The sequence below is a fragment of the Calonectris borealis genome, chromosome 4 (genome assembly GCF_964195595.1).
Source record: "Calonectris borealis chromosome 4, bCalBor7.hap1.2, whole genome shotgun sequence".
NCBI lineage: Eukaryota > Metazoa > Chordata > Aves > Procellariiformes > Procellariidae > Calonectris > Calonectris borealis.
The window spans coordinates 27,532,709-27,557,674 of NC_134315.1; the positions used below are offsets into that span (position 1 = coordinate 27,532,709).

The 24,966-nt window shown below is 41.8% G+C and overlaps 1 protein-coding gene across 1 annotated transcript in view; it reads left to right on the plus strand.

The window, feature by feature from the left end:
* The window catches only part of LIMCH1 (LIM and calponin homology domains 1), a 186,315-nt gene that overhangs the window by 133,599 nt on the left and 27,750 nt on the right, over positions 1–24,966 (plus strand). Inside the window, exons 12-20 of the mRNA XM_075148972.1 lie at positions 1,061–1,405; positions 2,117–2,440; positions 3,008–3,241; positions 4,232–4,480; positions 5,433–5,468; positions 10,325–10,451; positions 13,288–13,442; positions 13,639–14,041; positions 17,795–18,016. Of these exons, the coding sequence (XP_075005073.1) occupies positions 1,061–1,405; positions 2,117–2,440; positions 3,008–3,241; positions 4,232–4,480; positions 5,433–5,468; positions 10,325–10,451; positions 13,288–13,442; positions 13,639–14,041; positions 17,795–18,016 (2,095 nt within the window). The remainder of the gene's footprint in view (positions 1–1,060; positions 1,406–2,116; positions 2,441–3,007; positions 3,242–4,231; positions 4,481–5,432; positions 5,469–10,324; positions 10,452–13,287; positions 13,443–13,638; positions 14,042–17,794; positions 18,017–24,966) is intronic.

The following is a 24,966-nucleotide window of genomic DNA, read 5'->3' on the forward strand; positions in this document are numbered from 1 at the left end:
TATTAGAAAGGTCCCTCTTGTCTCGCGATCAACCCGCTTTGAAGCTGCTCTAAGTTGAATAGCGCAAAGGTCCATGTGGCACCACTAACTCAGTAGCACTGTGTTGCTGCTAACCAAGCTATCTTCAGGACTTGGGGCATTATACCTTGGGGGTATTAACGGAGGATCAGCATCTCTTTGCATTAATGTGGCTATAATGCTTTTGAGACCTGAGCTAATATATCTGCACGGCATTGTACTCCAGTGCTGAGTAAATACACCAGCACTGTTTGTCACTGCAGCAGGAGTTTCAGGAGCCTCATTGTATGGTGTAGACATGCTCTTACTGTAAACTAGACCTCCGCAAAGGGAGCCGGTATAAAGCAGTTATTCGAAGCTATTTCCCTATGGAGGTGGGCTATAACGTATGCAGGTGATCTGTGACTCCGGTAGGAAAGGATAACAACTCCTAGCCTGCCTGTTTAGGCGCATGCCATTTTCCAGTTGAAGGTGGCCATCTGTTCAGGCATTCTTCTAACAATGTCGTTACTGTGTAATTTTAGCTCTAATACAAACCATCAAAATTCAATCATTCTCTCGTCTCAAAGATATGAGTATCTCTCTGTTACTTTCGAGGTGATTTATTAAAATCAAGATTCAGTCCCCTTGGTTTAGGATAAGTGAATTGCCCTTCCTGGTGCTCTCGTGCCACTGGAACTCCCCCATGACAAGGTGCGTGTGCTGGTGCTTGCACAGTCCTATGTAACGTATGGCCCAGGTCTACATGAGCAGATAAGGGAAATACGGCTTTGTTAGGGTGAAGAACTGAGTCTGGAATGGGCCGTATGCTACGTTCCTTCCCCTAAGGACGGGCTTCCATAGATGTGCTCTCAGAGTTTCCCCAACAGGTCTGCGGTATCTTTGGATTTTATCTGTCATTTGGGCCTCAGTATAGCACAGCTGTTTGTACCTGTGTCCTTGAATTTTAAAATAAAAACCCTCCAAAACCTTAGGAGCATTTAATTTGCTTTATTCTGGGGTCTCATTTGGGGGGGATTCTTCTATTCCTCATTCATACTAGTGAAGAAGATTTCAGATGTCCCAGTGACACTCTGCCACCAGCTGAAATCACGGTGAAAGCAGCAGCTCACGATGATTTTGCTGTCCGCAAAGCCAGAGCAAACAAAAAGGCGGGTAGCCCCAAGCAGAAGTTTGTGCATTTTGGGCCAGTAACTGAGATTGATCAACAGAAATGGGACAAGCTCGTTATTGGCAGAGCTTCACCCAAGAGCGGAACAGAAGAGGAAAGCAAGAAAGATGGTGTGAAGAGTCACTCTGGTGTTGAAAGCTCTCCTTCAACCACTGCTGGCAGTCTTGGGTTTGCTGAACACAGTGATGAAGTATCTAAGCCACAGAATGAGTCCAGGTATTTGGTGTGGCTTAGGAAGCGCTGCTGAGCTGGAAATGAGACCTGTTCTTGTCAGACGCTGATCTGCATGGGGGTGGACTGCAGCATAGACCTAAGAGCTGTTTACGTGCACGGCCTTGTTCAGAAGTCATCTGACGCCTTCACAGTATCTTAACATGTTTAGGCTTACGCAAAACAACGCTGTGCAAAGGTCTTCTGAGAGCTTGCCTCAGAATTTCTGATGAGCGGTGAAATCACTGGCATCTCAGAGTCTGAGCTGTCGTTCGAGCTTTTTCTGCTTCTTGAATTCCAGCGGCTTTGCTCTGCCTGCTTTCAGCACAGTAGGAGTTTGTCCTTCAGCTTGCTGGCCTTACTGATGTTCAAAAAATGCCTTCTTCAAAGCTAATGGATTTGTTTTGTTTTTGAAGATGTAATGCTGAAACCAAGGTATATTGGTGCTCTGTGTTTCTGGCATTTATCTGGAGGAGAATTACAGCTCTGGGAAGTTAACATATTAACAGAGCTTACATTTATTTGGCTTTTCTTTAATTGCTTAGTCTGTGGCAGTAGCAAGAATTTTTAATGAATGCTTTTAGCAAGCAATTAATTGAGTTAAGTTTGTGTGTTTTAAAACATATGCAAACTGAGTTGGAGGACTCCTCTTCTTACCTTTCATTTGACCTGAGAATGTTTTGTCTATCTCGCCCCTCCTCTCAATCGCATCACTAGTGGGGTAGCCAAGTCAGGTACAGATGACTCTTGCAGGAGAATGCTATCACCTGTCCCGGCTTTTGGCATCGTCTCTGAGAAACAAACCCTGCGCAGTTTGAACAAACAGCAAGAAAGCACCGAGGAAGACTGCGTTGGGCATTTACCAGACATTGAGAGAGATGATATGTTGGTTAGAAGGATGGGAACTTTTCAGAGGCGTACCACTAGCCCCGTTCCCGTACATTGTCCTCCCCTGTCAGTAGCTCCTCATCTGCTGCAGCAGCGGCAAGGGGAGGCAGTAGCTCGTGAGAAGGATTTGAAGACTCCACGGGAAGCAGAAAGGTCAGAGAACAGAAACAGATCCCTCTGAGCCTCGTGCCTGGTTTGTGTGTGGTGTTAGCTTGGATCAGCCAGCAATGTTGTTCCGTTCTTCACACGGCCTTTAAAGATGTGTTTTACTCATTCATCATGGCATGTGTTCTGTTTTATGAAATTACTTACAAGAATGTATCCTATGAACATAAAACAGTCTGTTTTCTTTAATAATATTTAAGCACTTCAGTTGTTAATTGCTATTCAGCATGAAAACAGTCTTTCATCTTTTGGGGGGATTTCTTTTGCAATCCATGGTGCTCTGTCCAGACTTCTATGCCAGCTTCCAAGTGAATAATTCCTCGCATACATTTTTATGCAATCCCCAACTTCTAACGTATCACCTACCTAAGTGTGGCATTCAACATAGTTTCCTCTTGCTCTCACTCCCTGCGCTGTAGCTAAAGATGCCTAGTTGTGCATCACTCTGCAACTGTGTTTTGAGTAAGAGTACCCATGTTGCCTCAGCAGCCGTTTGCCTTTGGGCTGCACAAGTGAGCCTTATCATGGAACAGTGTCACTTGTCTCTCTGAGCAGTACTGTCACACGAGAAGAGAGCCAAGAACAGCTTGAAATCCCTCAGCAGCAGAGCGGTGGAACAGAAAACAAAGCGAAATTTCCAGACCCACAAAGAGATGACATGTTGGCCAGAAGAACTGGAGCTTTCCTAAAACAGCCTGGGCCCAGTGCTAAGCAGTTCCTTCCCATGCCATTTTCAAAGCAGCAGAATAAGCAGGGCACAGCTAGAGAACTTGAGAAGAAAACTGCAAGGTAAGAAAGTTGTGCTTCTCTCTTCCCCTTGCAACTGGCCCTGTGGGCTGTTTGTCAAGATCGCTTGATCTGGAAGAGTTGCTGTTGGCCCAGCAGTGGTTTCTTCCATACTTGTCCTCAGTTCTGTGCCGACTCTTTCTCCTCAAAAGAAGACAATGCAGGGTTTCTGGCCTTTTTGGTAGAGCCCTGTAAAGACTTGGAGCAGAGCTCTACCAGATGCAAAATTCTTACAGCGTGTGGAAATGGATATGCATAGCAAGATTGTGTTGCATTTGCAGAGGTTTCTGGTTAAATATGAGCTAATCATTACAAATGTTTCCAGCTGGAAATAGAGGTGCAGATATGGTAGGTTAGATGCTTGTCTATGGCTTAGCTGGTGCCAGTGACTTCCAAACAGGAAATCTAGAGATCCCGAGATCCCTCCTGATAATGCTCGATGTCTTTCTAAGCACTTTTGTTCAGATGCTTGAGGCTATGTGGGGAAGTTGGCGATTTAAGCCTTTGAACAGAGTTATCGTTGACTGGTTGAGCCACATGCAAGCGGGAGTGGAAATGTTCTTATTCATCAGCCTCTTCAAAGTACATGAGGAGAAGGATATGCATGCGCCTGTGCATACACAGGTGAAAAACTAGCGTACAGCTCAGCCAGGAGAAGAAAAACTGTCATCTGCTGTAGAATTGAACAGTGGTTTAGTGTTGAGAAGACCTAAGGTTGAATAGCTTAGTTAAAATGTGTACTTAATACTTTAATCTTTGGCAGAGTCCAGGACAGCTTGTGTTTCTGACTTAGAGGAATGGAAGTACAAGCATTTTACTCTCTATTAAAATTGTGTTTTGTGCACCTGCCTTACTTAACTTGTTAGCTATCAGCTATTTGGGTTTGTGGGTTTTTTTTCTGTTAACTTACAGTTATGCTTTTCATTATGTATATGTGGTTTTTCAAATGTTACTTAATACATCTCTTTGCAATGCTGCCTTTGGCTCACTCAGGCCTGAAGAATGTCCCCAAGTCTGCATTAATAGCTCTGGAAAACCTGTAATACAACTGCCGCAAGAACAGCAGCAAGGACAGGAAAAATGCAATCTCCCTCCTGCAGGACAAGATGAGACTATTTGTACTGCCCAAGTGGGTGAAGGTAGCCTTAATGAAGTCCACCTTGGTCAAACGTCTAAGCTTCAGGAGGTTCCTGAGGAAAACAAAACGGAAATATTGTCATCCAAGGATGAGCATCTGCAAACGTGAGCTCTCTATGGTGTGAATCACGCAGCTTGTTACGCCCCTGTGTGCACACTTCAGAATTCAGATTGTGCATTGCCTGGTGTGTTTTCAGTCCAGACTAAAATACTGTATGTCTAAAAATACACTTTTTAGAAACAAACAGAATAGTTGTGTAATGTATTTTCTTTTGAAATATTTGAAATATTGAAATGAATGCTAATTGAAAGGAAATATTTGATTACAGTATATATGTTGAATTGCAAAAAAGGTTTATGAATAGCAGAGGTTCAGCTGGACTGTGCTCGTTTAGAGATATGTATCTTGCTTCTCCATGATTAGAAAATGTTGCAGTGTCGACTTTTGTACTTAATGTTCTTTTATGATAAATCCCAGATACAAATATGTGGTTTGCATGGCTCTAAACAAGACTGTCACTTTAGTGAATGACACTGACTTGTGTATTACCAGTACCTTTTTTCAGCTACACCCCTCCACCCCCCAAAAAAATAACCCACAACAACAACAACAACAACAAAAGGAAATCACTTTCTGCCTATAGTTTTTGTCTCTTCAGTGCTTCAGTAATGGTGATTCTGAGCACTGCTGAGGAATGTAACTGTTAAGTTTTGTCTCCATTCATCGCATGTGTGGCACTTAATGTTAATATATTGTCTATTTTCAATAACTATTTTCTACACTCATTTTAGGTATACCTCAGCAGATTTTTATAATGGGGGCATTAGTATGGGGTCAGGGAGGGATGGGTGGTGTTCTTATGTAGTTTGACCTTCAGATGATTAGGTAAGTCTTGTTTGCTGAATACGAAATCCTTGAACAGTATGATTCTTTTTTGGTCAGCTTTACTAGTACAGGTTGGATGGTCAAGTGACAGTTACCCAAATTGTATGGGTCCAATTGCAATTGCTACTTAATGTATTTATCAACGCTCTAATTTTATATTTGGTCTTGTAGATTCGGCCCCAGAACTGCTGTGTCTGATGACGCAGAGTAAGTTGTCTTGTGTTCACAAGATTCTATTTTAAACAACTTACACTGCATGCGTTCCCGTCTTTCTACTAATTTAAAATGCAGTTGATGCCTCATTATTATTTTGCAGTGTTCCAGCAAATAAATTTTTCAGAAAAGCACTGAAAAATGGAATGCAATATGGCTTACATTGCAGCTAAAAATAATTTTTATATAAAAGCCCATAAAAACTGAGCATAACACTAATGTCCAGCTGTTGCTTGAAGTATTGTTTCCTTTTTCTCTCCTCTCCTCTCCTCTCCTCTCCTCTCCTCTCCTCTCCTCTCCTCTCCTCTTCTCTTCTCTTCTCTTCTCTTCTCTGCTCTTCTCTTCTCTTCTCTTCTCTGCTCTTCTCTTCTCTTCTCTTCTCTTCTCTTCTCTTCTCTTCGTTTTTCATCTGAATTTCCATTGCCTCTAATCACCTACAGGTAAAGAGAGTTGGATTGAATCTGGGCTGGGTGTTGAGGAAAAAAATGAAGTATGACCTATACAGGAAGAAAAAATAAATCCCAAAGTAAAATAAAATCCATTGTGATCTTCAGAATAATTACCAGGAAAATACATCTTCAGCTGTTCCTTTATTGTCTTTTAAAAACTTTCTCTTGAATCCCTTCTAGGTTGGGTTTAATTTAATAATGTACTAAACTTCATTTTTTTTTAAGCTCTTCACCTCAATACTTTACTTTTGGCAGAAGGAGTAGGACAGTGACATTTATTACACTCAAACATATTTTAATTGTGTGTGTATGCATGTAAACTGTAGTTCAGAATAGTATGCAATGTCATTTAGAAAACTCTGTTAAAGTATTAGCTATTCTTACAAAGTGCAGGCATTTAGAAGCAAAGAAATAGTTGAGAACTACCCATATGATAATGTCCTTATTATCCTTCTTCTGTTCACCGAAATGCACATGACCTTCTCTGTCTCCCAGATTAAATGACAAAATAGGAACAGCATAGAGGTTTTTTTTAATAACAAGTGTATACAGAGACTCATATATAATTTTTCATCCTTTCCTCTCATGATAAAGGCTAGAATCACGGACTGAATATTCTGTACAAGATCTGTAATACCTTTATGCTGAGCAAAGCCTGTGTTCTCTGACCACAAAGTAAATGTGATCATTTTCAGGCAGCAGCAATCTGTTCAATCAAATGAAGAGATGAGATTAAAGAGCATAACAACACAGAAGTGTTATACTTAACAATGGAGACTTCCCTGCCATTTCAGAAAGTCTACCTATCCGATTGATTTGTTCATTTTTTTTCCCACATTTTTGCATGTCTGTATTAAATGCAAACATGAGAGAAGGTACATGGAGATGCCTTCAAAGAGGCATTGCAGTGTGTTTGGTTGTATAATGTGAGAGTAGCAAAAAGGAATAAATCATACTGTTTATTCCACATTGATTCTGATTTTGTTTTAAAAGCCAAAACAATAAATGTTCAAGCCTCATTGTCATCCTTTCCAGATGTGCCACAGTTTCAGAGCAACTGTTTTCCTAAACTGTCTTTTAAGTTCTTATAAACATAAGATTGTGTTTTTCCTTCTGAAGATGAAGTACTTATGAAGAATCTAATAAAATTTGGCTCTCAAGTAGGAAAAATAAATTGAACTGACATTTAAAATGCTTCCAAAATGTTTGTCAAGTCTCCTTTGAAAACTCTGTAACTTGAATTCAGTCTTAGACTAGGTGCTGTTTATTCCAGCAGCAAAACTAGAAACTCCTTTGTTAAACTGACGAAGTTCCCTTCGCTGGTTAGTGAATGCTAGATATTGTCATTAGCCCTGGTCTGTCTCAAGGTCCAGAAGAGGCAATACTTAGTGTGTTGCTGCTGATCAGCCCCATTCCCATCTCCCGAAGAGATGGGGCTGAATTCAGGTGGTAGTGTGACAGTCAGTGTGAGTTTAGGCTTATGCTTTATACTTTAAGCCTGACAGACAAATAATAGTGAGCTGAGATTTTTGAGTATTAGTTTACTAGAGTCTTTAGCCAGCCTGTCGCTTTTTATGTTTTGTTGGGGTTTCTTAAGTCTTAGTATGCCTGTAAAATGGTAATACAGCCACATAATAAATGCCTTGCATAAGGATTTTTAACATATTCTCATAAAAAGAAGTTTTTTACCTTATTTCTCACTTTCAAATTAAATAGTCTGAACACTCAAGTCCTTGAGGACTTTTTTTATCCAACACTTGTTCAGACCTGTTCAAAAAAAAAAGAATTGCTGCATGGTATCACTGACAAGAGCAACTGTAATTTGCGAGAATAAAGTAGCGTAACTTAAAAATCACATCATCCCAAAGATCTTACCCTCCAAAATACACTGTTGGTCTGCAGAGTGTTTTTTCCCAGATCTGTGTTAGAACAGTAGGGCTGATACACTGGTCAGCAGAAAGACCTCTTGCTTCCAGACAGAGTTTGGATACAATCCCCAGAGCTTTGCTAATGGCAGAAAATTCATGAACATTAATTCGGTAGAGTTACATCTCCCCCGTCTGCTTGCATGCTGTGTGCCTGCTGGTCCAGCGCATGGTTGAAGGAAGGAGTAAATCTAGTTCTGTTCATGCGGGTGTCAGTGATGGGCTGGAGCCATTTGCAGTTTATGTAAGAAAGAAATAGGACGAAACGATGTGGGACTCATAGTGAAAGTGTTTTTTGGCAGAAGCTCAGAGTTTTGGCCTCTTTGATTCTTTTTTAAGGATGAACTTGTCAGGCAGAGAAGTCAATGTAGACCTTTCAGTTGTCCATGTCCATGTATTCAGGAAAGTAGGTGGTTCTCCGTAATGGTTACTACATGTTGGTCGGAGCAGAGCACAGTGCTTTGAGATGTGACTCCTTCAGATTGCTCTCTTGGGAAGATACATTTGTGCAATAACATGTTGCTGCAGACTTGATGTTTGAACCTACCTGGTTGCTTATCCATTATGGTTGCTTATACATTATGGCAATGAAGGCCCAGCAGCAGGAGGTGACTAGAGTAGAAGGTGCATGTGGGGTTGTAGCGTATAGTTTGATTCCGGGCCTAGGCTGAAGCCTCTTCCAGAGTACCTTTTTTATTGCATTGTTAATAGCCATAAAACCTTTGGTTTAGCTGCATCTGTGCACCCTGAGAGACCCGAGTGAACGCAGGGAATAAATACTAGCCTTTCATTAGGACATCAGGGGACTCTTGGTAGAAAGTATTCTTATTTTCCCATCCCAAATGGCAGAGGGTGAGTACTCGTGCACTCTACTAGAACCAGTTATCACCATTTCAGGTCTTCTGTTTTATTCTACTGTATGTGAATGAAAAATTTTCTGACATGAGGGAAGAGTACAAGAAAGGAGCTACACAACCAGTTTGACCCAGTAGGCACAAGGTGGCAAATACTTAGCACTAAAGGCTTTTCTTAGTGTGAGTTTCAAAAGCTCTTAAACTGGAATAAACCCATTAAGGGTGACTTTATTACAAGTTATGCACCTCCCAACCTACCTCACCAGTCTGCAAAATATGTTCCTTAGTAGGTGATATGCCTTTAGTTTTAAAACCAACAAAATTTGCCATCTCTTTAGGTTCTGTTATTTCCAATCCAATCCAATCCTGAGCAATGCAACCCTTAAACTACCCACAGAGAAACCCAAATTAGTGTACCCCTCAGCACTCTGTTTAAGGGGTGAAGCACCGTAATATGTTAACCTCGCTGTTCATGCTTGAAGGCAATAGGATGTGTATTCTGTCCTTCATTTCTGAGTAAATACCTACTAATAGGATGGGATCTGTGCACGTCCTTTTCCATACACTGTCCAGACCTTTCTGTTTTCTCTTGAGAGTGGCTCATTCCCATCTTTGCTTACCTGAATACAAATGTTGGCTAAATACATATATGCACAGCTTGCTGTGTCTATTCACTTCGATTACTGTGGACAGAGTCACCTACAATTTTATCTTCATTGGGTGCTTCTCCTGCTAGTTGGCTCATTGGCTCACCTAAAGCTACAGGTGATCATTTGAAGACTGCTGTGAAATCACTTCATGTGGAACTGCATGGCTTTTTTTTTTTTGCTTTTTGCTTTTAATGGCACAACTGAGGTCATGTTTTACTAATAATAGGTAGCAGGGAGGGAGTAGTAAGTACGTTATCTTCACGTGAAGATCTTTATATAATATGAATGGATGTATAATATCAAACCATGACCTTTTTTTCCTTTAACTCTGCAAAGGTCAGGGACAGAAATAGAATGTGTAGAAAGAAACTGTTTTGTCCTGAATGTCAGCTTTTCCTTGTTAGGTTAGCTATATTAATAAGTTGGTGCTGATAGCATTGAGTTTCTTCGAGGCAGGGAGGGGAGAGGAGGAAGTACCATGCTGTTTGCACTGCATGTACTTCTCTGGGCAGGCTCTCCCCCGTTTTGTAGCAATAGCATTTAGCCAGCTATGCTGCCCCTAATATACTTCTCAAGCCTCTCTTGTTTTACACTGAAATGGAAACTTCTGTCTGCAGTGTTAATTGGAGGGGTCTTGAAAACTCATTGGGAAACAAATCTTCAGAAAGTAAAGTGTTCTGAACTCCGCTCTGAATAGAATGATTTTAATGTTAGTAATGCTTCTTAGTGAGAGGCAAAGTTGCAGTCAGCTAACAAAAACAAGAGAAAGCTGAGGAGTATAATGCCTGAAGTACTATGTGGGAGCCATAGGTATACTAACTGGTCCTTCTAGGGGACTGCTGCTTTTGGGAGCTTCATAACTATGCAGGTGTCTGATTCTGCTGTAGCACCCTCATGTGGCTTTAGCTCTAACAAACTGAAGGAATATAAGCCTCTAAATAACGCTGCACTTCTTATTTCCCCCTTGTTTAGGAGTATGAGCATGTTTGACATGAGATGTGAAGAAGAAGCTGTGACTCAGCCTCATAGCAAAGCTCGCCATGAGAAACTGCAGAACATACACAACCAGCTGAAAGAGGATGAGACCAGATGGCAAGATGTGAGTATGCAACATTGTCTGCAGTGCTGGCATTGAGGCCAGCTAGCTGGGCAAAAAAGTGCAACCTGCTAAATCTACAGTTGTTCTCTAACACTAAAGTAATCAGGAGCTTTTTTCCTTTTTTTTTCCCCAATGGATTGTTGCTAAAAGCACTGAAGTTCATAATTTGATGTAAATTACAGAATACAAGGTCTTCTGGTGCCTCTGCCTGTGCACCATGTATTTTGCTTTTTAAATAAATGTAATTAAACTGTGATTAGGTAAAAATGGAAGCAGAACAGCTTCTAACTCTAACTCTCTAGCTTTTATAATTAGTAAATGCCCAAAGTGACAAAATAGAAGACTAAGCAGGACAGTGAATAAATAAGTTGGACTTGGCTTTAATAAATTTGCATAGGTACAGAAAATGCTAACGTTTTCCATCTTGTCCAAGCAAACAAATTACTCTTCAAGTTAGACACACTCTGCTTGGGTTACAAGTCCTTTCCAAATCCTCTTTCCTCAATTTTTTTTTAAGCTGTCCTGGCATTTGGCATTGTCTTCAGCAAATCAGTAAGGACAGAAAAGCATGATTTGCAGGTAAGTTAGTATCAGGAGTTTTAGTATCAATCCTGTTCATTCCTAAAGACTGATTTTAAATGAGGAATTTTGGGCGTATTTTTTTAATTTAAAAAAAAACCCAAAACCCACATCTCTTCAAGCAGCTAGTACAGTAATTTCCTATTATAAGGACAGCTATGTGAAACATCGCAGAGAGGTTTTTGGTAGAAAATTCAAGAAAAAGTCCAAAAAAGAACAGTATATACAACTAAGAAATATCTTTTCATAGTAGAACAATGAAGGATTTCAACTGAGAGGTCTGTATATGTGGGAAGCCATAATTTCCCAGCAGAGATAAGAATGAGTCCAAAGGCATTCAAGAGGTTTGAGAACTCTTTGCTGTTGAATGGAAAATCCTCTGAGCTAAAGTGCGTAAGTTTTCCAGGCCCTCAGCACCTTCTGCACTGAACTAAAAGTTTTGAAGAGGTACTAAAAATGCCCTTACTGGAATGTCCTTGGCATTCAGAGGGCTTTATGGAGATGACACCGCATTCATGGTCGGGTATTTTTTATATGCCCATGCTGTAAATTTGCCAACAATTAACAGTTTCATGACTTTTTTTTCACTGTTGTTATTCTAAAGCATCAGAGCTGGAAAAGATAAACATGTCTGGTTTTTAATTACAAAAAGAGGAGGAGGACTTATGTTATGAAATTTGCTAATGAAAAACTAATTTCCAAACAATAGGCAATAGTGGGAGTAGCTGAATGAAGAAATGCTTTGGTACTTCAATGAGAATAATTAGTAACTGAGGAAAATGAAAGGCCTATGTTTCAAGAAGGGTATTATAGACTGATATATGTAGGTCATGTGAAGAAATACTTTAATGAGCATTCCCTTGAGCGTAATGTCAATAATTTGTGGTTTTAAGCTAAATTAAAAGTGACAAGGTTTGTTCCTGGTTTTAATAAAATAAGTTATGCTTGCAGTACCTTCTGCTGTTTACCAATAAAAATACAATTAAAATATTTGGAAAACCATGTAATTAATGAAACAGCCTTTGAATTGAGTATGTGTACAGAATCTCTGGTTTTTATTAAAACCAGAATTTGTTAGAGTGCATGAAATATAATCTGTATACTAATCTCCTGATGTTGTAAAGTTAATGACAAATGTGCCCCTACAGTTTCCTAGGAAGTTATTTTTCTTTGCAGAAGTTCGGCAGAGGTTATTTTTTACATGTAAAATTTTGTTCCTTTACTAGGTGGCTGCAAAGAAATTTTACAACTTAGGAAACTTCTTTATTGTAATACTTTTACTGTGAAAAAGATCTTGTCTCTGTACCCTCCAGGACTTGTGAATTCATAACCCAAGCAGGATGCAAGACATAGGTGCCCGTAACGGGTATCTCCTGTGACTCTCTGGTTTAATGTCAGGCTGGTTTTGCAAGAAAGGTAAAGAGCCAGGATCAGTGGATCTTCTGGACAATTTTGGGCAGGCAGATTCCAAAAAGAGTAGGATCATTACTTCAATAAGGACATATCTATATAGCTGGATCCAAACCATAGGCTTTTTGCTCTGTCATATCTCATGTCAACCAGGTGTGAGCCACTTTAGTCCCTAACCTCTGTTGCTCAGACCTGGGTCCAAAATATTGGAGGGTGCCCATGAGGAAGAATTTAAGTTTGGATGCTGCGCTGGATTTTTCTGTCAAAAAAAAAAAAAAAAAGCATGGGTCAACCATGCTTGCATGTAGTTGGCTGAGGGCATGGGCAAAGTATGGGACCATCAGCTCTCCGGACTATCAGTGCAGCTGTAGTTCGTGGTGAAACAACGTCCCTTCCTCCAACGAACTCCTGCCTCCCACACATCTGATTATTAAAATTCTTCACCAAACATAATTTTTCTACTTCATCTTCCTGGGGAATCAGGTTTTGTCTTTTATGTTGGCCCAAGTGAAAATGAGTGCCCTGACTGGTCCTTTTAGGCCAAATTTCCTGGTGTTATTACCTAGCATGCTTCTGCAACACTACAAAGCCAAAAAGAAGATACATCAGTGGAGCTATGAAATCCTTACTAGATCCTGCTGTTAGGAGGCAACAGTCAGGCAACATCTTCATTTTATGTTATAATCTCTTTTTCTCTTTAAAATAAACATCGCTACCTGCAGGTGATGGGAGCCTGGTGCACAGCCAGGCTCAAGCATTGCAAAGCGGCTGGCTGGGTTCATTGGTTTCTGTGGCCAGTTTTTAGCTATTTGCAACTCTGCATTCAGGTGCCTTCCTTCTCTCACAGGATCTGGCTCGGTGGAAGAGTCGTCGAAGGAGCGCTTCACAGGATTTAATAAAAAAAGAAGCTGAGAGAAAGAAAATGGAAAGGTTATTGTCTGGAGACGGAACGAATGAGCGCAGAAAAAGCATCAAAACCTACCGAGAAATTGTGGAAGAGAAGTACGTTGTTTTACTGAAGTGCAGTGGCATGTCTGAAAATGCTGCGTGCTCCGTAGGTGATAGGTGGCTGTGGGCAGCCATGCCTGCAGGCCTGGGGTGAGGGAGAGGGAAGGATGTTGATGGAGCAGAGGAAATAGGAGTGATTTCCAGCGTTACTTTTAATGCGATGGTCTCTCTTGTGTTGTCTCCCTTGCAGAGAGAGAAGAGAGCGGGAGCTTCATGAGGCATACAAGAATGCAAAGTCACAGGAGGAGGCTGAGAGCATCCTCCAGCAGTACATCGAAAGATTCACTATCAGTGAAGCTGTCCTTGAGCGTTTGCAGATGCCAAAAATTCTGGAGAGAAGCCATTCAGTGGAGCCGAATTCCCCACTGAAAGACCCAAATCCTCTGAGATATTTAAGGCAACAGTCACTGCCTGCTCCAAAATTCACTGCCACCATTGAAGCAACTATTGTTCCTACCGCTGAACTAGAGCCCAGCGGTTCGGCAGGCCGCACATCTCCCAGCAAAAGCGTTGTCTCCAAGGCTGTGCCTATGCTGACACCCAAGCCTTACTCACAACCCAAAAATACACAGGAAGTTTTAAAGAACTTTAAGGTAGGATACGTTGCGCTCCCGAAAGTCAATCAGGAGGCAAAGAGATCCTGACTAAATCATCTGAATATATAAATGTTTAATGCAATTAAGTAGAAAATGGTTGCAGCATTCTGCTGTTACAAAACTCAGCTTCATGCTCAGTGCTGCCCAGTCTAGTGGTCTCTTCTTGGTTACCAACCTTAGAAACTTGACCTGTTCAGACTGGAATATTTGTGCTGGTCGTTTGTCCTCAGGCTAAATTTGTTTGGGAAGAGACAGGGAGAGGGGGGCCTCTAAGAAAAAAGCAAGGCATTTTCTGAGAAAGAGGATAGGAAAGAGTACGTTGTCATGTTTTTTTGTTTTTAAACAAAAGGGAAGGGGCAGGGAGCGTGGAGGCCCTGACTTTTGGAGCAAAACCTGAACTGGATTTTGTGTCAAGGGTCTGATTTTTGCCATACCCAAACAAGTCTGTCGCATTCAGCCAAGTCATAAGCCTTTGAAACACTGCAGTGTGCATGTATTCAGTGTAGAGAGCTCCTACTCCTTCAGAGTCAAGAGCCAGCTTGCCCAGAGATTGTCCTAAACATGCTTCTCACCAGGGATGAATGGGGAAAGCTGCTTCCCTGGCAGGTTTAGGGAAACAGATTGGTACTGGGGCAGTGGTGTAACTGGGGATTGCTGGTGAGAGAGGGGGAGTAACTGCGTTGGGTTGCAAGAACTGCACAAAGAATATGGGAATAAAAGAAGTAAGAGAGCTTGGATGAAAGCAGGCCTGCCTGGAATAAGGAGCCAGCTATGAGATTTGTGGGGGAAGGGGATAGGAGAAGAGACTGAAACTGGGATATGAAACCTGAGGAATGTATCTTTGGACTGGGTGGGTGTGGAGAATGGGAGTAAGATACTGAAGGAATGATGGAGAAAACAAAGAACTGGGATGTGTTAGAGAGAACAGGCCAGAATAAGTCAAGTTTGAAGAAATCTGCTTCTCACAGTACCTGTACCAAAGCTGGAGCTTCCCCAAGTCTCATTGTAGCCTTGTTCTAAGCAGTGCAAAGCCTACTGGCATAGGTGCCCCCAGCCTGTAGAGTTCAGGTCCCCTTGTGTCTGTCTAATACTTCGCTAGTGGCATCCAGGGGTCCCTGCAGCCCTGCTAATGTTCCAGCAGCATTGCTACCATGTATATTCAGGTGGTTTACTTTTTAAAAAATAATTCAGCTTTGCATAGATAGTGAAAAAACATGTTGTGATGTCTGTAATTTCTTGAAGTCTGTGCCAGCTCTTGTGGAAACCCCCCCACCATGTTTCCTAGTCGAAATGTAAAACTGATAATTCGTATTTCTCCTATACCTCAGTTGGTATTCCCCTAGAGTTTATATTTTAGACATCAGTGAATCATGGATCTTTGGTTTTTTTCTGATCCATGCTACTTTTTTCCTCAGAGGACCAAGATATACGTGTGTATCACCTTCACGTATGTGGGGAGAAACTAACGCACAGATGCTTCTACACCCCACCAACCACCACTAAAAGTCTGTCTAGATCTTGTTCGCTTGATGTGGAAAAATGTTGTTTGTCTCAGTAGGAATCATTCCCTAGCACATGTAGCTATAGCATTATTTTCCCTTGAAACACCAGTCTGTCGATGATTCTCGGCTCTGGTGACAATGTGTTGACTTGCTCCAGATCATAAGGAAAGGAGTATGTTTGTTTAACTCTGCAGCTAGGGCATCTGTCCTGATCATTCAAACATTTGGTTTTCCTCCCTAATATAAATAGAGAAATGTCTTAGCCTAAACAGAGACACTAAAATGGATGGTGTGGCCTGCCAGTGTTTTCCTGGCTTTTTTATTTCTGAGATCTTTCATGACCTGCCTCTCTAGTAGATAATGGAGCACAGAGTCCCAGAAGACTTGGGGCTCAGTCCTTCACACTTGCATTTGGAAATAAACCCTAAGAGTGGTACTGTGTTGAGTGGATGATGGCAGTGAGGAAAGGGAGGGAACCTGTTAATCTGAAAATCAGTCAGAAGGGGTGAAACCGCTTGCGGAGCCAGGCTGTTTCTCATCTGCGTGGGAGCTGATTGCGCGAGGTGCTAACTGCCTTCACCTCCCCTCACGTCTGTCAGCTAGCTGAGGATGCCCAGCGCCTCGGAGATGGCCCCTTAGTTAATCACCCTCAGATAGAGAACAGACCTCTGGATGCATGTATACAAGAAGTCAAGGGAGGAGTTTGCCCTCGGCTTAGCACTGATGGCGTATACTAAGTTGGAGTGCTGCTCTTGAGGTATCCAACCTGTTTACTCAAGAAGTAAAGTACTGAAGATAAGTAAATGGTGAAATAAGGAGTGGGACAGGGAGGATGAGATGGGAAGAACTTTGTTTTCTTAAACTGTGTTTCAGTTCGATAAAGCAGTTTTGACACTTGTTGTATCAGTTTTCAATAACAGTGAAATAAGTGAAAAGTTCCCATGGAATGGCTTACCTCTGAGCTTGTTTTTACATGTGTTTTTTGTTTATGCAGTACCTGTGGAGAAACCTGACATGACTAATCACCATATATATCCCAGATAGCTTCTCTAAGAAATCACTGATCTATGCCATTATTCCGCCAAAGTCCAATGATTAGCAGAGAAGAGCCTGTCCATATTTACTCCCTCAACTTTGTGTTGTCTTGCATGATGACTGTTTTGCAAGGAAGGATGTCTGTGCACAGAGCAGCAAAGCCCTCCTTCAAATCTTTAAAACTCACCCCTGCTGACAAGCCTATAAACATCTGTGCTGTAGCTAGGCAGGAGCAATATGGTGTTACTGATACCTGGTCCTCTCCTGGTCTCTCTCCAGCAAGGCCCTCTTATGGTGAATGGCTTGTGAGTTCTTTGTAGCAAGACATTTTTCATGTATACCGTGGCTTCTACAAACAGCCCTCCAAATTGAAGGAAGTCTTTACATGCCACCTCCATTTAGAACATAATTACGAAGCATTAAAGTCTCGAGAGGAAGCTGTATCAGTGCAGAGGAAGAAGCTAGAGCTTATTTTGTATTTTCTTCTTTGCTTAAGTGTTCCTTAGCAGGAATATATGCCCACCAAGGAGCTAGCTTGACCCTGAGAAAAAGTAGTTAAACTGTTTCTGTGCTATCCTTTTCATGGAGACTGCATAAAATCATTTCCTGGGAAAGCAGCTATTTATTTTATTGCCTCATGGAGAGGGTGGAATGCCCAGATTTATTTGTTGGTTCCTTGCTTCCCTGTTATGAACAGTAAAGAAAAAAGTGGATGAATTCTGCTGCTCCTGACCCTTCACAGTTCCCATGACAGTGCTTCAGAAAGCACGGTCCACTAATACTGTGGTGAGGTCATCAAGGTACATAGCAGTTCACCAGCGTAATTAGTCCTGGAGAACCTGCTTGCCTCTTGCATGAGGCAATGCAAAATCCAGCAGTTTTGGTCTAAATTTAACATACATCTTTGTTGTTCTTTTAAAATCCATTGATCTGTGATGCACACAAAGGGTGTCTGTATATTACTGGGAGAATGAAATGTGGGAAACCAGGGAATCCAGAAAAACTATTACCTTCTGTCTGTATTTTGTTTACAACCCCCCTGGAATAGGGTTTTGTTCTATCTTGGCCCGTTGAATGAAATGTGTGCTTGGCTCTGTCCTTCACCGATGGCACAGACTGTGTTAACAATTGTAATATCATGTTGAAGTCCTAATTTCCTAAATTCCTTTGAATGCTAATTGCCTCAGCATATTTATTTAACTGTTTTCTGCAGGTAGATGGAAAAGTCAGCATGAATGGAGAAAATTTCAACGGCGTGGAAGAGAAGGATAAAGAGTGTACAACAGTAATATTTACTCCTTCGCCAAGCAGATCTCTGAAATTTGACGGAGTAGCCAGAGGGGACAGGCCGCCGGTAGAGTTGAAGAAGGACCCCACAAGTGTTGAGCTCAGTTTACAGAGGCCTGCCACTCAGAGTGTGCACAAAGAGCCAACAGTAAGACCAACACGAACAAACCAGCCTTGCTTTCTCTGCCAATTTTCTGTGTCATAACATATTTAATCACTAACTAATGAAACCCGAGTGCTTATGTTTGCTTTATTTCAAGAGGGTGTGCCCGGACCAGGAGGAAAAAACCCAAAATCCTTTGTAAATTAAAGGCTTCTTCCTTTGGTATGTGTGTAGAGAAATGGGAGGGGAAGATTCAAAAAACTTTTTGCAGCCAACGTCTCTTTTTTTGGATGTCATGTAGCTGATAAGCATGCTTTAAATGTGCTGGGCCAGGGAGACATCAACTCTGTGTCCCAGCTATTGTGCAGATTTATTCAGCGCTTCTCCTGATGTTAGCTGATTAGAGCAGCAACATAATTGGACTGTGCAAGCCATTATAATTAGTCTCAGTTTTTAATTTTCAAAGAAGAGGACGTGGATGTGCTGGCCGTTTTGAGCATTCAGCTTTCATTCCCCTCTCAGAAATATTAGAAAAGGGGATGAGCTATTGAAATACTCGGAGGGGCCAACGTGCTTCTTAACTGTCTTATCCAAAGAAACAAATTAATTTTACCTTTTCATCTTTCTCTCTCCCTCTTCCCCAGAGAAAATGGCAGGAATAAAACTAGAGCATATCACAGCAGGAATCTAGATGCCACAAAACTGTAATAAAAGTAGATAGTAAAAACAAAACAAGAAATAAGGACCGGACTGCAAATAAAGCATGTAAAAGTGTTGCAAACAAGTGGCAGGAGAGGGAATTCTCGCCATTCTTTTCTGTGTAACAACAAAGAGAAGCGGAGGTGTGGTGAGAGTTGAAGTATGATAATTTTTTGCTTTCATTTCAGATTTCATCCAAGCATTGGCCAGATGGATAACAGGGAGAGGTCAGGGATCTGCCCTGGGGCGTGATGGTTCATTCATGCCGAAGGGCTTGTGTCTTATCTTACTCCCCTGCTTTATGCCAGTCTCTGGCCATGGACAACCAAGTCATGGAGCCTGCAGCAAGCATGGGAGCTGGGATGTGCTGTGAGCACAGACTTGATCCTGTCAGAGGGAACTGGTATAGAATCAAAAGTGATGATTTGCAGGAAAGCAGGCAGGGATGGCAGAGCAGAGGCTGCTCCTGTCAGAATGAATTGGCTGTAAGGGAAAAGCCAGGTAAGCATTGTGTCTGATATGGGAGAGCTGGTAATGGGAATGTTTGGAGGATAGAGAAAAGCCTCAGCTTGCTGTAGGTTAGAAGCACGATGGTGATCAGAAAAGTAGCTGAATGAAAGCGTTCCTGACTCCTTTTTTAGGATTTCCAGACCAGTATAGCTGTGGAAGAGTTGAGAGGAAATTCAGCAACAGAAGCCGCTGTTAGGGCTTGGATGTGTTTGTACCTGTTTGTTGCCCTCTCATCCTTCCCTTTCTACAGCTTTGAGGATGATGTGGCCAGCTGAACGCAGATTTTTCTGTGTCCAGTTTCTGCTTCCAGGGTCTTAGTTCTCGTGGTGATATTGGCAAAGGAGGCAGAAGAGTCTGAATTCTCAGATTCCTTGTAACTGACATTTGCAGAATACCTCGTGGTTTGTAAGCTTGAGTGCACTTAATGATGAAGCCTTCTAGAGAGAACGAGCTCCACCCAAATGGAGCTATTGACAGAGTTTCCCTGCTCTAACTAAGGATTTTATATAGCTAGCTTCACAATTTCATCAATAATGTGACTGGGTAGTGCAAATCATTATAATTACTCCCGGTGCTTCAGCTTCAAGCAAAGGTATGTGTGTCAAGCATGTCAAGGGCAGAGCAAGGAGAGGAGACTGCTTTGAGGGGGGTCTTACATGGGGAAACAAGTGGAATGCACTGAGCGTGATGGAGGGAAAGAGAAGGCGACCTGCCTGTGACTGGAAGAGAATTTGTCAACCTAAGATAAGATTACAGGTTCTGTTCCTTCTAGATGTTTGCTTCTCTATACCCAGCTGCTTTGTTTTAATCTTCCAGGTCCCCATGCCTTAGACTAAGGCATGGGCAATAATTTAGCTATTGAGCATACAGGAGTGCCCTGGTTCATGGATGGGAAGGGTTTAGATGCCGGGTTACAGAGATGGGGCATGGTACTGTTGCTTGGCTTCTTCACTCTGTGTGTTGGGGCACAGACCAGCACTGCTATAGGCAGCTCGATATGGATGTGATCAGTCTGGGGCTTTATCTGCAAGAATTGGGCAGCTATGCTGGACTCACTTCACTCAGCCTTCTCCCTGTACCTATATTACTTCGCTTTCTGGACAACTAACACAATGATGTCAGCCTGCGTCTGCAGAGTCTGAAACGCTAAACTGTTCTCTGAAGGTATAACCCCTCCTAGGAAAGTTGGGAATCCAAATTAGGAAATAAAAGAGCCTCCTGGGCTTGTCGCACTCCTCATAAAACGTGGCCTCTTGCTGGGTAGGATGCTGAATAACTCTAGCTGTCACTGTGAGCCCTCCAGAGGGCAAGAAGGGGGTTGCTTTTTGCCCCAGCAGGACGGGGCTTCCAAGCTACACATTCTTGGAAGTAAGAAAGTCTTCTGAAGCTGCTGTTGTATCACCTCCCACAAGGAGAAACCAGGGCTATAGTTTTTGTCTGATGCTTAACCCTACTGAATTTTTAGGAGAGGAGGAGAAGGCGACAGAAACAGGGATAAAAAAGCAGCTGAGATGAAGAAGCAGAGCTGTCTGGAGTGGAAGAAACAACTACATTTCTTTTGCCTTGAGAAAACTTTTACAAATTGAGCATGTTTTCAAAGCCTTTTCTAAACTTGCTTTCACTGCCTTTATTTGTATACTTTCCTTTATTGATATAGTTCTTGTTAGCTGTGTCCTTCCCAGGCTTTGAATAAGATTCACAGGCACTAACTAGTTCCTCTGCCTCTTAAGAGATGCTGTTTCTAGAGGTTTTTTTCCCTCTAGTTGCTCTGAGATTTGTTTTGGATTTGTATTTTATTCATTCATTTTCTGCCCTGACTCTCTTTTGTGAAGTATATATTCCTTTTCATATATACGTTACCTTTGGCCCCCCTGTCCTCCCCTTCTGATTCTCTTCCTGTTCTTTGCGTGCCCCTTCCTCCTCCTCCATCCCTCTTACGGCTGCTCCCCTGCTGTTTCAGTTCAGTTGTCAAATGGACTAGTCCTGTCTTCTCTCCGCCTGGCAGGCTTCCCTTTGAAGCTCTGTAGCCCTGCTCTAAATCTGTCCGGCTGGCCTCAGGCGTTGTCTGCAATACAGGAAGATGCTATGCAGCTGTACTTCAACAGCTCTTCTGGCCTGAAGTTTGGAAAATGGTTTAGTCAAGTTGCACCACTTAAAACGCTAATATGATTGAGGTTTTTGGGGAGCTAGAGAAGTACAGGGGTCATTTCGTATGGGTGAGACCTCAGCGTCGGTTGTCTTTTTGACAGAGAAGAACCCCATTTATATGTGAATCAAATAATGATTGGCAGTCAGACACTGATTGGGAAACACATGTAAATCCTGGCTAAATTTACTATGAAATGAGATGCAAAAGGCTGCAGCAGGTGGGAAGGATGTAAAGAAAAATATTATCAAGAAACTATACTTGTGTCTGTATAGGCAGAGTACTTAGATTTTGGGGGGGGGCGGGGAGGGATTTTACAGGAGACTTACCTTTACTCAAAGTAGCTTATGAAATTTTTCCTATGATTTAAGGCTAGAAAGGATAAATTTGGCCCGTAAGCAGGATGAAAATATCCCACTGGTGTTTGGGGAGCAGTGTGCTGCTAAGAGAGGTGGTAAGTAAAGCACACCTCTCTTACTGCAGCTGGAAAAACTGGGGCAAAGGCCCAAAGACTGACTGATCAGTCAGTGGCAATGCCGGCAATAATGTGAGAATCATCTCCTCACGCCAGTCCTTCCTGTCAGCCATTAAGTCGCGTTTTCTTTCCATTATACAGAACAGTGAGGCACATTACAAATGCTGAGAAGTTGTATCCTCTAGCTCTTTGAATCAGAAGTTGGCAAAGTAAATGTTTTGTTTTAAAACAATATTTGTGCAGATTTTAGTGTAGGGGGATTAATTTGCCAGTGAGTAACATCACTTTATTTTAACCAATCTTTGTATAAGCGTCTAGAAATTATTGGCTTGTTACAGCTCTAATTATAGCTTTGCTCTGATCAACCAAAAAAAAATATACACAGCAACTTTAAAAAGATCAGGGTGGGGTGGTGATGGTGGGGAGAGATTTTGGCTTTCTTTTAATTTTTCACTAGCTAGCTTAAACTTGTCCATTTCTACTCACTGCATGCTTGGCACAAAATAAACTTTTTTTCTATATCCAAGTAACACTCTCCTTCATCTTCAAAAATCCACTGATTGAACTGAGATTAAAGTATAAGCTTTCTTGTGGTTGAGGATTGTTGGCCAAGCTACAGGAGAGCAGAGTTGAAATCCTGATTTGTACGTATCTGGTAGGACAAGTCTTTGTTCTTTGATTTATTACAAGAAACACTTGTAGAGTAAGTACGTCTGTTCCGGATTGACAGCTTTGCCTTGAACCACACATGGGCAGATGGGTGGAGGGCTGGACTATCTGAAGGGGAAAAGGTTTAAGATGAGAAGTGAGAGCACCAAAGCTTCAAAGCAGCTAGAAGGGAACTCTGCTCGGGATGTCGTTACGAATCTAGCGTCCATGTCTCCTGTCCTCCAGACACCCGTGCACTTTTCAGTGTCTATGGAGTGACAGGAACTTATTTTACATCCCAACTGAGCAGTAATAACTCTAGAAAAATTACTAGCACTAATACATACTTAACACTATTTCTTGCAGCATTTTCAAGGCTTCTCTGTCAATTACTGATCCACCCTGATCTTTGATTGTAAGAGCTGGCCTGAGTATAGCATCATATAGCTGCCAGATGAGGCAGATGACTTAAAAGTGTCAGGGCAGTGTTCTGGCTGTAGTACTATACTGGCATAGCATGCAAGGCACTTAGCTGTGGCTGCCCAAGGTCATGCCACCATTACCACTCACAACAACAGAAAACGCTAGCTTTGGTGAGGAAATCGTTGTATGAAAATTTTAAAGTCAATTATATGTGTACAATTTCAATCACAGAAGTTTCAAAGATGTGTCAGGCAATTTCTACATGCGGCTATTGATACCGCAACCAATTTCATTCCCGAGTGATTTTACAGAATTTAACTAACCTGATTCTTCCCGATATCTCTGCAGTCTTGCTGGTTCCAGACAGCATGTTTTGTCATGTTTTTATAGAAAATACAGTAACGATATTTCATGTGATTTTGTGTACAAGTAGTGTTAATTGACCTACATTTTGATTTAATTTACAATAAGGGTTAATAAAGTTCTGCTGTAACTTCCTTTGGAGTTTGAATTCTTGGAGTTGTGATATTCCATGTTTTAGGAGTTCCTAGTTATTGTATTTTTAGGCTTTTGTAAGGATGTAAGGTTCTGCCACAGCAATAGGCAATGTGGCTATTTCTGGCTTGTATGGTCTTAATTAAAAAATGCTTGGTCTGATATCCTAGTTTATGAGATAAAAATCCTGTCCGCAATAAACTGAACTGGTTTATTTTCATGCCTAATAGGTGTTTGATAACACTATATAGTCAGCTGTGCTTGTGTCTTTGTTAAATGGATACCTTGGTTAGCAGAACTGAGGTGTTGCTTTGTCCTCCGTTACTGATGTGCTCATAACTGCAGCTGCAATCACAATATTTAACTTTCCATTATGGACTAAGGCTTCTAAATCCTAAATGAGGAAGTTCACTTTAACTCCTGGGTAGCTAGATGCATGGGGTAATAAAAACACCAGTCCAAGTAGACAGCATTCTTCAGTTTTCAGGAGCTAACGAGAGTCTTCACACTAGCCTGGATCTGGGGGCAGAGATAACCACAGCCCCTACGCAGCAAGGTTTTTCCTACTTCCCTTGAAGGCTTCATTGCCTGTGGCGGTGGACCAGCAGGTGTTGTGTGACCTTCCCTCGTAGGCACCTGCAGCAGAGCCAGTGGGTGGAGTGGCTCTGTGGTCCTGCAGAATGACGCCTCTGCCCACACGAACACCCGTGGCTGCAGCAGAGTGGTGCCGAGAGGCTGCGTGGGTCCTTCATCCCAAAGCGTGAGCGCTCCTCTGAAACACCTCAGAAATGTCACTTGCCAAGTTGTTCGGTTTTTCGGTGTCCATGTCAAAATACGATCCTTTTAGGTACAATGAAATGTTTGTATGGCTTTTTGACGTTCAGTGATAACATCATCATTTGATTACAAAATATTTACAAAATGTGAATGATGATAATCTGTGGTAGAAAAGGCATTTTATCAACTGTATCAGTACAAGAATTTTCTTAAATATATCATATACCTGTGGATATTGGTATTATAAATAGAATTAGATATACTGGGAATGAGCGAGTTCCCCAGTGAAGTTGACTTAATTTTTTTATAAATTACTTACTAATCAGTTTTATATTTTTAGTTGTATGTCGCTAGCATTTAATTGCTCAGCAGAGGGAGGAGGAGGAGTCAAGTCTCGTGAGCAAGAACAGAACTTCTGCAGCATGCTGTTGGAAAATTCAGTTTTCCTGCAGCAAGTAGTAGCTCTTTCTTTTTTTTTTTACTCCTCTTTGAAAGGATTTCTATAAATAACATCTATGTCTATACCTGGTTCAACCTCCTGGATGCAGGTTAGGGGTAGACTTAGTTATTGCACTTGTGCAGGATAGCTACATGACACAGCACCGTGTTTAGGTTCCTGAGGTAACTCTAGACCCAGAGGTGATAAAAGTGCACCATGCCTGTGCATTCGCTGAGCTTTTTAAAACCTCTGGGAGGGCAGTGTGGCTGTGCTCTTTCACCAGCTCCAGCTGCCATCGGCACTTGACTTCCCTGGGTGTATGTAATGCTCTTTAACACTTTTTGTATTGGCCCGGTTTATCATTGTTTATAGCTTTAAAGCCT